This window comes from Heteronotia binoei, chromosome 5, assembly GCF_032191835.1.
Source record: "Heteronotia binoei isolate CCM8104 ecotype False Entrance Well chromosome 5, APGP_CSIRO_Hbin_v1, whole genome shotgun sequence".
NCBI lineage: Eukaryota > Metazoa > Chordata > Lepidosauria > Squamata > Gekkonidae > Heteronotia > Heteronotia binoei.
Window position 1 is genome coordinate 58,875,227 of NC_083227.1, and position 17,124 is coordinate 58,892,350.

Here is a 17,124-nt window from a genome sequence, read left to right on the forward strand (position 1 = left end):
GCAGTTATGTGCCTTATGACAAACCATCTTAGCATTTTCAATGGAAATTTCCTAAAATGATGAGTGATAAAACCGTCAAATTCTGGTAAATAATGGTTATTGCTTAGAGTGGAATGAATCTTTGAAAGGACAGTTACCTTCAAATTAACATTAGAACTCAAAAGACAAAATGGCTTTCAGACTTCTGTGATTACATAAAGACAGCTACAGAGGTTGTCCAAATAAACAAAACTGCTACATTTCCCGTAAAAAGCCAATACTGCCAGATGTTTTTGCTGAAGTGTTTCAGTTGCAAGTATAAAGCTGAAGTTTTACATTCCAGTCCATTTGAAAACTTATACATATGTATTTTTGACAAATATCTAAGTGTTGTCACAAGGAACTCGTCTGAATTGGCTTTCGCCATTAAACAGCACCAGTTTAGGGGTGAGCAGAAAAGTTCAGTTTAAATCTCACTTCTACCAAGAATTTTCAAGGTGGCTTTAATAAAGACCACTATCTACTGGCCTGAGTCTGCTAGTTAGACTCGACTACATCAAGCATGATATACCATTGGTTCAATAGAAGGAAATTTCATATGAATCGTATATTTCCTCCAACATCATAGAAAAGGCAACTCTATTGATCAAGTTTAAGGAACAATTCCACCAATGTTAAGGGCTGTCTAGTCCTTCCAATCAATAGGAGATATTTAAGCATGTGATAGACATTCTCAATGAAATTTTTAAAAAGGAAACACCACCAAAATGACACGAAAACTTCAGCTGTTTCAGGTACTGAGTTAATTTGACATTTTGTTATTCCTAAATTATAGGACATTGCCACTAAATGTATTACATATGACTGTGTAATCATAGGAATGGCTGGAATGGTGTCCTAAAACTGAATTGGTCTGAACGGGCTTTAGCCACTAAAGACCATTAGAACACCCAGAAGGCTGACAGGAGAAGTTCCTCTAACTGGTTCAACCAACCAACCAATGAACAAAATTAGCCATAAAGGGGTTGTTGCCCTTTAATGCAAAATTAAAACAGTTAGATGAAATGGTTAGAATATTTTTTTGATTAACTCTTTCTGTGGAAAAAAAAATGAAACTTGTGTGTCATTCGGATGCCACTTCCATTTTTTAAAAAAGACATATGATTGCATATATTAAAAAGCAGTCCATCATTTGATCAAGTCTTTGCAAAGTCTACAGGTAAAAAATTAAATTTATTATACCAGCTAATTCACACTTTTAAGGCATACTATTTCTCCCAGGTGCTGGAGAGCTTATGCAGGGCCGGTGCACCCATTAGGTGACCTTAGGTGGTTGCCTAGGACATGGCCGGGGGGGCGTCAAATTGTGTACTCCCTGGGAGGGTAGGGACCACCCCCTCCCTCCCAGGCAATTTAAATCACACGGGAGGGCACCCAAGAGCAGCCGCTGCCCTTTCTGTGCCCAGGAAAGGTTCTGCCGATCAGCTGATCAGTGGGGCCTTTAAATTGCTCGGGAGACTGGCAGCTGCTCCTGGGCACTCTCTCGATCATGAGGGAGCGCCAGCAGAAGCAGCTTGGGCAGTCTCCCCCTCCATTTAAAGAGCTTTAAATGGAGGGGGAGGCCGCCCCGGCTGCTTCTGCTGGTGCTCCCTCATGATCGAGAGAGTGCCCAGGAGCGGGCACCAACTGGTCCACAGGGTCTTTAAATCATGCAGGAAGGGCAGCGGTTCTTCCCATGCAATTTGAATTACTGGTGGGGGCAGGGGAAGCAAGGGTATTTAAAGACTACCCCAACCCCTGCTGGTGATTCAAATCACATGGCAATTCAAATCAGCTGGTCAGTGGGCTCTTTAAATGGAGGGGGAGGCCACCCCAGCTGCTTCTGCCGGTGCTCCTGTGTGATTAGGGGAGTGTCCAGAAGCAGGTGCTGGCCTCCCGGGCAATTTAAAGTCCCTGCCAATCTGATGATTGGCAGGACCTTTCTTGGGTGCAGGAAGAGCAGCGACTGCTCCTGGGTGATTTAAATCACCCAGGATAGAAGGGGTGGCCTCCGTGCTCCCAGCCTAGGATGCCAGCAAATTTGGATTCAGCCCTGGGCTTATGGGTTTCACATTGTTCAGTGAGCTTGGGCTAAGTCTAGCACCATCAACCATAGTTCTCCAGAAAGAAGGCATATCCATTTTTTAAATACATAAAAATAGATGCGGCAAGATAAAGTTCCCAGTTCATCTAGGATTGTTTGCTATATGGAAGATTGTCATTTGACTTATCCAGTGACATATGAAGCCAGCGTATTATGTTATTGTAATCATTCACTGCTTGGATCCACACAGGAAAATTCATGCAAAAGATTTTGAACATATATGAACATATGAAGCTGCCTTATACTGAATCAGACCCTTGGTCCATCAAAGTCAATATTGTCTTCTCAGACCGGCAGCGGCTCTCCAGGGTCTCAAGCTGAGGTTTTTCACACCTATTTACCTGGACCTCTTTTTGGAGATGCCAGGGATTGAACCTGGGACCTTCTGCTTCCCAAGCAGATGCTCTACCACTGAGCCACCGTCCCTCCCTGATAGCACAACAAGCGATCTAAAAGAATGACATGCTAGAACCCAGTGGCTACTGTATCATGGTGCTCTTTCCCTCCATACCTGAGGCTGGAAGGTACCAGCATCTTGGGATGGAGGAGGAAATTCCTGTACATTTAAGAAGTTGTATGAATGAAATGGAGGCTTTTATGGCAATGTTAAGTGCTCATTCTGCCCACGTACATCAGGGCGTTTTGTCTATCCCTCAAATGGCCATTGAATTTAAGAGAGATCACCAATTCCAATATCAACATCTCTGTTTCTGCCAATTGTTAGACCTAGTATGAACTGTGGAACAAGAAAATAAGCTCTGGAAACAGGTTGAAGATGCCTTGGTGGAGCAACATTGCATGTCCCAGAGTCATACTCAACAGGGTTATTTGGCATGGAATGTGTCCACATTCACAGTTTTAATCACATTGAACTTTCATGGATTTGCAGAAATGATTTTTGGATTTATACACTGAAAGGTATTCAGACTAAATAAAAGGATGTTTTATTGTAATCTGGAAATGTACAGAGGCCTTTACCATTCATCAAGATATTTTATTTATTTAATTTATATCCCACAGTTCTAACTGTTGTTTTGTTCTTTAGAGAAATGGTCAAAGTATTTGGCTTTGCTCCTATGGGCTGGAGCTAGCCAGCTTTTTCACTTGATCCTGCTGAGTCCTCCTCCTTACTGCAACCTGTCCCACATGACTCTTATTTAAGTAGGTCCCACAACCCCCAGTGTAGAACCCACAACCCCCACTTCTTGGTGGTCAAAGTGGGACCTCCCTAATTTCATTTTCACCAGATGAAAAGTTGGTTAGATCCAATCCGATACCTTGCTGCTGCTTGTGTTCCTGTTCGTCCATTGCAGAAGTAGTTCTCATCAGCATGGAGTACGAACTTTTGCTCATTGAAAGACAACACAGTTGCATTTTATTTTGGCAACAGCAGAAAGCAAGTAGTGCCAGGATAATGGGTTGCACAGTGGGAGACCACCTTCCCATTGAAGACATAGCTACACCAGCAGATGCAAGGAAAAACATCCAAACCTCTCTGTGTGAGGACTTTCCTAGCACACTAAGGGTGCTGTGAATCACATGTAGCTTCCCACAGTCAGATGGTAGATCTTCTGTGAGAACATTGAAGGCTATGGCTGAATAAAGTGTTCTCGTTCACTAGAAATATTTTGTGTGCTTTTGTATAAATACACAAACACATATGCCCATTTTATCTTAATTTTTTATATGAGCTCTCTATACAGCCTTACAGGCTGGCTTTATAATGCCACAGAAAATACATGTGAAGCTGTTTCCCTCCATATCTGAGGCTGTCCCTTGAGGAAATATTCCATTACAGTTCTCAGGATCTTTTTTTTTTAAAAAAATCACAGAGTATATATGTTTGCATAATGAGTTTGCCTTTTAAATTTGTTTTACATTATCTTTCAAAATATTACAATATGTACGTTTAACTCTCTGTAAAGTGATTCAGTTCAGTCAGCAGCAGGAAGAGAGCTGCAGCATTTTATTTGTCTTGTCTGAAATGCCTTGCTAAAGTTGACCTCAGTGAAGATCACCAAAAAGGAACTATGGGTCTGTTTATGAAGCCATTCTAATACATGGATTATAATCTAGTCATTTTCACATTTTGAATCCTCAGCCACATAATGAGAGGGTTGTCTTTCATCAGTTTTTAGCTCCAGGTTATTTGAAATATCTATAAAATTTTAAAAATTGTAAATTATGTGTCGTTTTAGTTCACACTTTTAAAAAGAAAGATTATATCCTCACTTTTCTTCTGCCATAGGAATCAAGATGGCTTACATTCAATAAATTGATTGTTACTCTTTTAATCACATGCTGGATTTAGACCTGCTTAGCTTCAACAAGACTGCTGTGCCATGTAGTGCTCAACCATATCCTCCATAGACCTCCAACTCCCATTGGACAAGGAAGAGTACGGTCATAGTTGGAAGGAATCTTGTAAGTTACCTAGTCCAACTCTCTGCTCAGTGTAGCAATACACAACAGAGAGTCATCTACCCTTGTCTGTGCTTAAACACCTCCAGTGAATAGACCACCACCTTTCAAGTCAGTTTGTTCAACTCAATTGAAAGACTGGAAAGGAAGGAGAATTAGGCAGATTCAATGAGGATTCAACAGATTCTGTATGGGAACAGTAGACATATTCTTTGATTAGAGGTGGACTTGTCCACCAAATTTTTGCTGTACAGTGTAGTGAATTTGTCTCTTTGGAAACAGGTAATATGATGACAACATCCAGCTTCAGAAGTTGCACAGGCTTTAACAATGTTGATGCCTTGCATAAACACTGGTATATAGAACAATGTAGAATAATGGTTCGACACTTACACTCTGTCTAAGCAATATTATCATTTACAAGCTCATTTTTAATACATATAGAACAGGAAAAGGTTATGTTTTGCAGTCTTAGAGTCAATGTAACTTAATGGGTATTGAGATAGTTACATAAACCCTGTATGCAGCAGTCATTTTGTAGAAAAATAGGTGGTGGAGCTCATCCAGGGATTGTTATGCAGCTGCAATACTATTCAATGGACAAGGAGGTGGAACTCTCAGAAAGGTTCAGGAGCTATGCTCCTGTGAGCTCCCACTGAATCTGAGGCCTGCCTGCATGTTAGATGCACTTACCTCATATACATCCTTGGAGCCAATGTAGCTTAAGGGTTGTTGAGATAGTTACACAAACCCAATATACAGAGCTTTTTTGGTAGAAAAGGCCCAGCAGGAACTCATTTGCATATTAGGCCACACCCCAACACCAAGCCAGTTGGAATTGCATTCCTGTGCATTCCTCCTAAAAAACCCCGTTTTGACTATATATTACAACCAATTACCTCATATTCTCCTGTTTTGTTTATTCTTAAAGATTATCTTTTAACATATCTTGGTGTATATTATTACTTATCTTGGTGTATATTATTACTTATGTGTTATTGATGAAAAAATTAATAAACGTTTTTTACAACCTCCCCCCCCCCCACTGGTATATAGTGAACTGATAGTATAGAAAAATCTTTTAATATTCATTTGCCTGCAGCATCCATAACTGAAATTGTGACAGACCCAGCATTCCTGCAACTCACTTATGACTTCAGCCTCAGCACAAACCAACCCTTGGCTTAATTTATGTGAACCACAGTAGAGGGAACCTTAATGCACATGAGCAAATTCACCATGAAAATAACATCTTAAAATGAGCAACACTTTTGTCATAGTTGGGCTGCAATTAACTGTACAAGAATCTTCTACAAAAACCAGTCCAGGACTCCTAAGGAAAAGGCAATGATGTAATGAAGATCTAAGTTTTTGAAAAGTAGTGAGAACCAAGGCTCTCAACAGCTGAAAACTCTTTGAAAGTTTTAGTTGGGATAGAAATACAATGGCAAGATGACTGACAGGTGCAGATTATTAGGGACATCAGTTTCCAGTCTCAAAAGGGCTGGATCAGCACCCTATATCTCTTCTTGGCACAATGCAAACAGCCAGTTACGCTTAAAATCCAAAGCCATTTGGGGCCAAGGTATTTAGAGGACCGTACTGCATAATTAAATCACCATTTTGTAAATGGTCACCTGCACTCAAACATGGGGTCCTAACAAGACACTACTTATGGAGGATGTGCACATCGGAAAGGCCATAAGGGACAATCCACCTATCTCCCTATCCTCTTCACCCACTGCAAAAATGCAGGTAACAAGCAAGCCTTTTGCCTGCTCATCAGGAGCATCCTCCATATCCAGAAGCAGCCCTATCAGTTGATTAGTACATCTAGTGATCCTGGCTACACATCTTTGTAGGCAGGATGTGGGAAGAAGCCAGGTCCACTTGCTAATTGATGTCTTTAATGAATGAAACGAACCCTCATTTACAGAAAGGTGTAGTTCATGAGTTCACATCATTTATGTTCAGCTTGATTATGCATTTATTTGCCCAAGTGCCACAATTTAAGTGAGAAGTGGTGGCTGCAGAAAGGGTGCTCAATATAGTGCAGACAATTTGTATCAATAGTGTGGCCTGCTCATTATCGGAAGGGAGCAGCTTTTGTTCTTAGCACAAGTGACACTATTATATTTAGTCCCCTTGTGGGTAAACATAAAAGTGAGTAGGCAGCCACTTTGAGGGAAAGTAATTGTGTGCTTACAGAAAGCATTTGTCTAGGGGCTAATCCATATCTTGTCCAGTGATCTAAGTTTTTTGGATATGAAGTGTTTTGTTCTTCCATCAATTGTCTTTCTGATTGTGATGGGATTTGGGCAACAAACCTATGAACTGATAATCAAATCTGGAAGCCCCACCATGAGAAATTGGGAGAATTGGAATTCAGGGTGGACAGCATTTAAAATATACCAACTATGTTCTTCTGTTTGAAATAGAATTCTTATCTTGCTATAACATTAAAATAAAAACCAGCATTTATTTTGAAGATGGTAGATCATGACAACATGCCCTCCATGAATAATTTTCAACAATTGTGTGGAAGCGGATATTGGCTGTCTCTTGGTCAAAATGGAATACTGCAGACTCATTTCATCTATGCTTCTGATTTAGTCTTCACAGCTTTTCTAGTTTCCTTGGAGGTTCGCTTTCTAAGTTTTCTAAAAGCTTTTAGGACTATCTCCTCACTCATGTCTATTCCAACCATTAAGCTAAAATTTCACATCTTTTGCACACTATTGGAGCAAAGCTTGTCTAACCCTCCTTCACACTACAAAAAGCAAAATATAATATAGGTCAGATGCTCCACAGTTACAGGTAGCCCAAGTATCTTCAGGGAACACTGAAAACCTTTAATTTATTGTATTCTATTAATTCTTTAAAGTACAGACAGGAGTTGCCAAAAGCTTTGCGAATGGAATGTGCAAAAAGCAAAGAGGACCTGACCCTGAGAAACTAATATTTAAATTTCTGGTTCAAGGTAATATTGAAGTCAACTGAAACATTTCACAATATGGTGTCAATCTGGAGATGTTAATTTGGTGCTTCATTAGTGCAAATTCTATGTTGATTCTTCATCAGCAATCATTTGTGATTTCCTATAGATCTTTATGCATCATTTCAATTATGCACAGGATCAACAAGCTAGTTATGAATCCATTTCAGATGATGAAAAATTAGATTTATTTACAAGAGTGAAATCTCGAATGGAATTCTGTTGCCTTTTTTCTTGCAGCCCCAAGGTTCAATGCATTATAGGGGAAGTTATTCAGACTTCTCCTAATTCAGGATGTGAAAACAGGGAGGGGAGAATAGTGCTCGTCACAGTTTACCACTACCAACATCTAACATATTATAATCTAGAGTCAAAGAATCCTACAATGATTTCCACACACATTTCTCAAAGAGAAGTCCCACATGTCATACAGCAAACCATTTTTGCAAAGCAGTTCATAATATGACATAAGGGGTGACTTGCATTCAAAATAGTAAAGTAAAATATTATCTATAACTAAGAACGCAGGCATGCTTAAAATAGTGTTTTGTACCTTGGTTTAGAAGGGTATAACAGCTAGTGTGCATGGATTTTAATGGAGGCTTACTTTGATCAGCTTACTTTAATGGAGACTTACGTAATCTGAAGTTGTATTCAACCCCAGGGTCATAGGAATGGTAATGTTACACTATGAACATTTAATATTGTATTTTTCTATCTACTAAATTTGTTATTTTAATGGCTGTATTAAAATTGGCAAGTGAAACAAATTAAGTATTTCTTTCATACAAATTCATAATTTCAAACATACCATCAGTTATTCTGCATAGCTATTTAATTTTAAATATGAGCTGGAAGGTTTTCTGTTTTGTTCTTTTAAAATCACAAATCCTCCATTAATTTCCACTGATAACATTCCTGTTCATCAAATGATCAAAAATCAATAACGGTTCAATACACTATTGGCATTTATTTACACACCTTCCCCATCCATTTAATTTTATGAGAGAATATTTTTATAAAACCATTGCTACTAATTCAAGCATTTATCATTATATGCAAAAAGACTGCTTGATGAGAATATTATAGACGGTGCATGTTTTTGACATTAGCATTTTATTTGGATGACTAATCTTGCAGATGTGAAATTTTAATGAATTATTCATGAAAATGCTTTTCTCTAAAATTTTAGTTCCTGCTAATGCTAGTTATTAAATTTTTTTTTCCTTTCGTGTAGAAAAAATGTATGGTTACTCAAGAGAGAAGTTGGGAGGATTCCACTCGCTCCTCAAAATTTGACTGGAGGGACAGTGATGTTCTAAAACCCCTTATGGGTAGCTTAGACTTTTCTAAACCTTCTGAGCTCACCAAAGAAGGACTGCATAATTTGAACCCATAATGTTTAGGTTCAACTTTTTCCCACTAAAGACCAATACTACCAAAACCATAACAGTTCTACATCTTCATTAATTTGAATAGCCTGTGGAAAATTGAGAAGTAGATAATCAGAAGTGCATAGCGGATACTTGCATAGATCTACACTGACATGTTGTAGCCATGGTGGTGGGAAGTGCAATCAAGTCACAGGTCACTTATGGTGACTCTGTAGGGTTTTCAAGGCAAGAGACATTCAGAGATGGTTTGACGTTGCTTCCTTCCATTTCATAACCCTGGCATTCCATGGAGGTCTCTCATCCAAATATTAGCCAGGGTTGACCCTACTTAGCTTCCAAGATCTGTTGAGACTGCACTAGCCTGGCCTATTCAGGCCAGGGCACACTGACATATAGGTGGAATGTTTGTACTGCAACTATGTTGCATTTTACACAAACATTATATTGAGAAATAATTCCTGGATGGGACTATCAAGAACTCCTACAAGGGAAACAAAATGTGCTAGGAAGAATTATTTTCAGCGCCATTGGAGTGACTGTACTTTCACATCAACGTGTGCATTCAAGGTTACTGAGCAGCATGGGAAGGAATCATGCTGAAATAATGGTGGTAGAGAGGACAAGTCACTTTTCCCCTCATAGCATTCATACTATGTCCCATCTTCCTGTCTTGCAACCAGTGTAGGTATTACAGAGTTTGGGGGAATGGCATATCATTATATTTCTAAGACTGGGCCATACTATAATTTGTGTCTTTATGGAATTATTAAATAATCATAGTTACCCAATCGACATTTATGATCGTAAGTAAAGATCTGGACTACATTCTGTTAGTGGATGGGCCCCCGTTTCACAGTATTAATTGGAATACATGTGGCACCCCAAGTGCTTAGTTAAGATGAACTTGCATACCATTCGCTTGACCTACCTCTACAAGCAAAAAATACATGTCCTTCATCAAAAAGCATGCAACATTGGTTCAACTTTTAGTTTAGGCTATCCATGTCTGGAAGACACCTACTCATGTGAACTTTCATGTGTAAGATCAGTATGGTGGACTTCAGAGTTAGCCAACATGTAGGGAAAGCAAAACACTTTGCACATGGGAACATGTATCACCAGTGTGAACAACCAGCACTTTTATTGCATTAGAGAATGCTATAATGTCAGTAATAATTACTGACTACACAACATTTTATTGTCTGCATCAACAGACATGGAATGATGGAATTACAGTTGATTTAAGGAATGAGTTTCTTGTATGCCTAAAAAAAAAGATTAAAAAAAAACTTGGCAGCACATACACATGAAGCACCATGCTAACAGTCTGGACTGTACCATTTTCATCAAGGCTTATGGAAAGAAGATAATTCTGTGACCTACTCTGGACTAGTTCAAGATGGAGAACAGATCTGCAAATGCTAACTCTCCAGGACAAGAATGAGAAATTATTTCTGCAACATCTAAAAACTCTGTCCAAATACATTAACCAAAAAGTATCAAAGGCTTTTCAAAAGAGTTTAACACACATTCTCCATGCTATAAGGAATGTAGCTCATCAGCATTCTGAAAACTACAATAATTAAAAATTGGTTTTTTAGAACTTTTATATATTTATATATAAAATATCTAATGATCTGCATTATTTGTAGAATAATACCCCTCCCCTCCCCTTCCTCATCATTTACTTCTCCTATTTTGATATCTAGTTATGGGTACTACGGTTGGATTCTCCTATGGGAGAATAAAAAGCACCCCCCCCCCTTTTAACACAGGCCTCAACTTTCTCTTTCTTCCTACTTCTGATGAAGAAATCCTGTATGTTTTATGTATCTGAATTGTGCTGGCCTGATACAGAAAAGGGAACACAGGTATGTGTGGATTTCTTCCACACAGTTGTTAGGGGTAGCCATCACATCCATTCCTTAAGGGCTGCATATGGGATATTATCTTTTTTAGAGAGGGGGGAGATGTGCCACTGAAGCACATGGGGCTCTGCTTCTCCATTCACGGAGTCCTATCTTGCTATCTAGTTATGGGTACTATGGTTGGATTCTCCAAAGGGAGAATAAAAAGCGCCCTCCCCCCAACACAGGCCTCAACTTTATCTTTCTTCCTACTTCTGATGAAGAAATCCAGTACATTTTAGGTATCTGAACTGTGCTGGCTTGATCCATTCACTTATTTATCTGGGAAAGGAAGTGGGCTCCACTAGGTTTGTAAAGCTGTGTATGTTTTTGTGACAGAGTGTGGGGCAGAGACAGAGAGCATATGTGCGGGGGGGGGGGGGATAGGCTTTGACTCTCATTCCTGACAACAGTTTACCTGATACATGGTACTACTTTCATAATGTATGCTTTCCTTTAAGAAAAAAGAAAAAAAAATGTAACAAATTGTCTTTACATCTTGGCACCTTGTAAAGTATTTTTTATACAAAAGTTCAATAATTTTGACACTCTCATTATTAATCACTACTTCACTGATAAACTTTGAAAGTGTGACCTTGGAATTCATCATGCAAAGTATTTACTGCAGCAGGAGAAAACATTTTTGAAACAACTTTTTTTCTTTTTCTTTAAGAGAGCCAGAAATAGGCAGTGGTAGGATAACAGAAGGAGGTGGAGAAAGAGGAAAGTATTTTTTTTTTAAAAAAAACAAGAACAGCATAAAGTAACAACAAAAACCTGTACAAAAATCATTCGATCCATAAGGGGGGGGGGGGAATCATCTGTCAACTATGTTACATTTTAGAAGCCAAAAAGATGGAGGAGGGGGAACCTTAGCAGAACCAAAACAAAGCATCCAGAGAACAACGTGTCAGCAAATGTCATCCAATACTCTTAAAGCAAGGATAGCTAAATAAAATACATGTGCAGCATATTCTGCAGTTCCATTACATACAGTAGGATTTCCCCCAAAAGCATTTTAAAAGAATAGTTAATATAAAGCAGTTGCACAGAAAGCAAAAGGTGGTTTGACAAACAGGTATGCATTTATTCCTTTTGAGGAATGACTTTTTTAAAAAAGGACTTTCCCCTCCAACCTTTCCCTGCCACCCCACCCTCATCTCCCACCCGCCAAAAAGACAAAAGGATCACAGAGACACATTTGGGCTATATATGTACAACATAATAAACCCCAACCTATAAGAGCAATTTTTTTAATATATCCAAAGGGACACAGAATCAGAAATTTGTAAAAAATAGCATTTGCTTGATGTAAAGCCTGAGATTTTTTTTTTCTCTTGGTTCTTCTGCAGGGTAGTGATACCTGCATGGTATGGTAAGTCTAATTTTTTAATTTCCTTTTCTTTTTTATTATTTTGCTACAGTCTTTAGACTATGCATGCAAGACATACAACTAAGTGCAACTGAGTGAAATGTATTTTTAATTTTTTTTTATTTACTCATTCCCTAACAGTTTGAACTGAGGTATGCGTACTAACAGTTTCTCATGCTGTTATCTTTACTCATGTCTAGCTACACATGCGGAGAATGAACTAATCTACCAGATTTTTATCCCCTTTTGAATACCAAGCTAACCAGCAAAACCACTCAGTTTTGAAGCACAGGGGATACCTCCTTGTGATCCCATCTGGCTACCTCCTGCACGTCATGGAGCTGCCTGAATAAGGCTTGTTTCGATAACGTTTGAAGTGACTACAGACTGCCCTTCTCTAAATGGAAAAAAAAAAGTTGGGAAAGGAACAAAGGAAAAAGTGTTAAGACTTTAAATATTTAACTGTCAGCAAAAAAACACAATCTGCATCCAGTCGGAAGTTGCTGGCAACACTCCCACTGACTCAAGTGGTATCAAAGCTTACAAAGGGGACAAGGGTGTTATCCCACGTGAAAGATGCTAACCAAAGAGGGAGAACAACAACAGTCACCATCATGCTAAAATCTTGTGTGCATAAACAAATTTTAAAAATACATTGTCCTGGTAGTGGCTTTTAACAAAAGTAAATTGGATTAGTAAAGGCCAACAACCAAATAAAAGGGATTAAAATAATTTCATTAGATATTCTTAGATGGCCCAGTGTTAGTTACGGGAAGTTCCCCATAGATTATGGAACTGTCTCCTCACCTTTCTCAGATACTCTAATTTTTCTGGGGGGAAAACAGACTATCCTTTTTTCCCCCTCTTCCCTTCAAGATGGAAAGCTGCCTTTGGATGCTCCCTCCTCTTAATACTGTCCCCTAACTTTAGCCTCAAAAGCTCTCTCATTGCAGTAATTCATTTGGTCACGATAAAAGGAACGCAAATAAAAAACACAACTTTGGTTCAGCCATCTACTTGGTCTTCTAAATTATACCCTAATAATTGAGCAGTTTTTCCTTCTCAGGTTAGCCATAGCCCATATCTTGTCATTTGTTTCTAAATTCTTTCACCTCCTTTGATCAACAATAAGAGGATATTTGGCTTCATAAGATAAAGCATATAACAGAGAACATAATTTACCTTTGTGTAATATTCTTTGGTAGTTTTAGGGGGTGGGGAGGGTACAAAGCAGAGTATAAATTAAGATCTGAAAGGCTTTTGAAATTAAAAAAAAACACTATAGTCCAACATAAATAAGTGAGCTACAGAGAAGTGGTTGGAGGACAAGAAGTGATTCGTGTCCAGTGATTAAAGGGTACTGATGCTTTAACAGCAGTTGTCGGCATGCATTTGCTCTGAAGAACACTGTTCCCTTGCAACAGAAGCCTCAGTGCCAATTTACTCACAGGTTTCTGATTGTTCATTCCCTCCCCCCTCCATACTGGTTGGTGTGCTATTGCATAAGGATCTTAACTGCATTAACAGAATTTGCCCAGTTAAAATTATTAACACTTTATGACTAGTGAGCATTCTTGACTTCCCAACAAGTTTCCACCTGAAATCTAATGAATAGCCAAAAGAAATGGATGCTACTTAGCAGTCCTTGAACTGTTTAACTTGGTTTAAAAAACCAAACACCATACACAATGCTGCTCTACAGTCCCTATTTGCAAGTGCGAACCATAATACATGTCTAGGTATGCAATATGGTCATTTTAGATACCCTAGATGTGTCTGATTGCCCAGAAACTCACAATATGAAGGGAATAACCTGATGTTGCACAATTTATTACCGACAAAATAAACTCTATTGGGACTGCATGTTCACGGTGTTTTTTGGGGTTTTTTGTGCTGTTCCATTTTGTAATGTTTGCTAATAACCAATTGCTGCAAAATAAAAACAACCTCCAAAATGACGACGACAACATATACTGCTTTGTGGAATAAAATTGCTCCACATCCTACACAATTTCTCTGCTGGTTTGCCTTTCATTCTCACTCTTGCAGTACTGCCTTGCTTTCTGTTGGGAAATAACTTTGCACATGGATTAGAGCAGCGACACGAGAACTTTCTTTTTTCCTAAAAGGGGAGGGACATAGCCCCAAATGGAATGCTTTCCAAAGCCAAAGAAAATGTGATGCCATCTGAAGGAAATGGGAATGAATGGCAGAAAAAAGAGCTACAAACAGTTCAAAGGACATTCAGCTTTGTATAATAAAAACACCTAATAAACATTCATCACAAAAGTACAGAAAACATTAAGCCTCAAAAGGCCCTGGCCCTCCTGAGGCCTGAGGTCAGAACTTAAAATGGTGTAGGAGAAGTGGGGGAGGAGGGGAATCAAAGCTATACACTAAAAAGTTGGGGAGAATTTTCTTTTAACCCCTATTCTGTATACATACTCACATGTGCACATACATATGTGCACACACGCACACACACACAGACTTACTTCCCCATCCCAAATGGAAGCAAAACAAAAACAAACCCAAAAGTAAAGGCAGTGATAATCAACATGCGATACTGTGCAAATATGTTGTCCATTGGAATCCTTAAAATCTGGGCAAAGGCTTGATCTGCAGTTTATGTGTACATGCTCAGCTTGATGTCTTCAGTGTCCCAAATTGGAAGAACCACAGTCCAAAGTCTGCTGCCAAATAGTAGGTAAGCGAATCAGTTGAATAAATTTACAACACTGATGTTGACTGTGAGAGGGAATCCCAAGTACCAAACAAGTCCATCCAATGCACAGAGTACAAATTCCTTTTTTTTTTTCTCAACAAAAAGTAGAAAAATCAAAAATACTCCCAAATGGGATACTTGATGGCACTAAGAGTTAACATATTTTATAGCTGTCAAAATGGACCAAGAGTATCCTCCAGACTGTACAATAAAGGGGAGAGAATTCACAGCTAATTTTGAAGTATGTGTTTTTTTCCTCCCTCCCCACAATCTTCATTCACAGGATCCCGACCACAGACATACTCATTCTATGTCCTCGTTTACATTTTCGTCTTCATAATCTCTGTCGTGATCACACTCTGGACTGTGATTGGCTGTGGTCACTAGGGATAGTGGTCCTTCATTTTCATCTGGATCTAATGGTTCTTCTTTAACATGCACAGGGTGCCTGTGAAAAACACAAACGAAAAAGAAGTATGGGCTGGCTTGCTAACTCCACTCTTTAAAGCCTATGGGTAGGAAAGAGCAACAAACAATTTGGAGAACATTCAGCTTCATTATAACAAAAACATTTACTAAGTTTGGGATCATAAAAAACCAGTTGGTCCTTTTTGGGAGAAAGTAGGGTTTAATTTTTCAAGGTGTTATGAAAATCCGGGAAAGACAATTTCTTTAACTAATGAGGAAGATATTTGCCACCAATACAATCAATCATAACACAAGGAGAGACAATTACAAGGCTTGTGAAAACTTCCCTCCCCCTGTATTTTTCCACACAGTGGATCCTAGCTTAGCTGCAAAAGGAAAAAAGAAAACCCCACATGAATAGAAGAACAGAGCTTCAGTGGAAAAAAAAAAAAACCGTCCTTGCTTCTCTGTGGTTTTTTCATAAGGTTTAGAGAAAATGCTCTCAAGTGACATATTAGCTTGATTAATACAATCTTCAGATAAATAAATGAAATAAGCATCTGTAAAGCAAAAACAGTGGTTTATCAGCCTGCTGAGCTTCTGGAGGCTGGGCTAATCATCGGTTGCTGTGTGTTCTGCTTCTCTAGTTAACATGCAGAACCTGTGAGGCAAGTCTCCAGAGGACGACCCCAAGTGAGGTTCTATCATTAATCAACTTCAAGCAAACACAGCAAAGAGACACCATGATACATGCTTTAAACTCCAAATTAATGCATATTTTTACAAACTGTCAATAAGAGAAGAAAAGCCCTGCCAGGAAACACAAACGGAGAGGAAAAGGCTCGCTCAACACAACAATATGATAAGAAAGCAGAGTCCTAATGAGAATAATAACACTGTCAGCTGTAAACAAGGCAGAACATGATCCTCAGCTCGTGGTGGGCACTAAGGATGCACTAAAGAGATGAGATCTGCCAAATTTCTCATTATAGAAGAGCACGTGAATAACCCACGGGGGAACAAGGGTTGATGATACAAAATGGGCATGATAACAATTGAAAAATGTTGTCCGTAAATCATATTCACAACCATCCCCTTTACAAACACAAATTACCCTTCCTTTCCCTTTGTTGTTATTTGGTAGCTTTTGATATGGAAAGAAAGAAAGAAAGAAAGAAAGAAAGAAAGAAAGAAAGAAAGAAAGAAAGAAAGAAAGAAAGAAAGAAAGAAAGAAAGAAAGAAAGAAAGAAAGAAAGAAAGAAAGAAAGAAAGAAAGAAAGAAGGAAAGAAGGAAAGAAGGAAAGAAAGAAGGAAAGAAAGAAAGAAAGAAAGAAAGAAAGAAAGAAAGAAAGAAAGAAAGAAAGAAAGAAAGAAAGAAAGAAAGAAAGAAAGAAAGAAAGAAAGAAAGAAAGAAAGAAAGACCGACCCAGGATATAAGTATCCAGTGTCTGAACTTTCACCTAAGTGGTTTTATATTTATAGTAAATACTACTTCGCCTGTGGACCGGAAGGAAGCCATTGTTACAATGATTAGCATTACAATTTATATGGAGGGCAAAGCCAACCAGCAGTGGTGTAACTAAGCAATCAAGAACTCTATAAAATAATGTTCTGGGTATGCAGACACAAGCTGCTTGTGCTCCATTGATAGAGCTGATGTGAGGGTGCTTTCAAAGCAAAGGATGCCAAGACATGGCAATATGCTACATGGGCAAGCTCTGCCAAAGGCATGGTATATTGCCACAGAAAATAATCTGAGTGGAGAAAATGGATGTGAATT

General features: G+C 38.7%; 1 protein-coding gene across 8 annotated transcripts in view; it reads right to left on the reverse strand.

Moving 5' to 3' along the window:
- Window positions 1–10,039: 10,039 nt before the first annotated feature.
- The window catches only part of FOXP1 (forkhead box P1), a 743,550-nt gene continuing 736,465 nt past the window's right edge, over window positions 10,040–17,124 (reverse strand). For all 8 annotated transcript variants that reach the window (XM_060239546.1, XM_060239545.1, XM_060239540.1 and 5 more), the window contains one exon: window positions 10,040–15,384. In XM_060239546.1, the coding sequence (XP_060095529.1) occupies window positions 15,240–15,384 (145 nt within the window). In that variant the 3' untranslated portion in view covers window positions 10,040–15,239. The remainder of the gene's footprint in view (window positions 15,385–17,124) is intronic.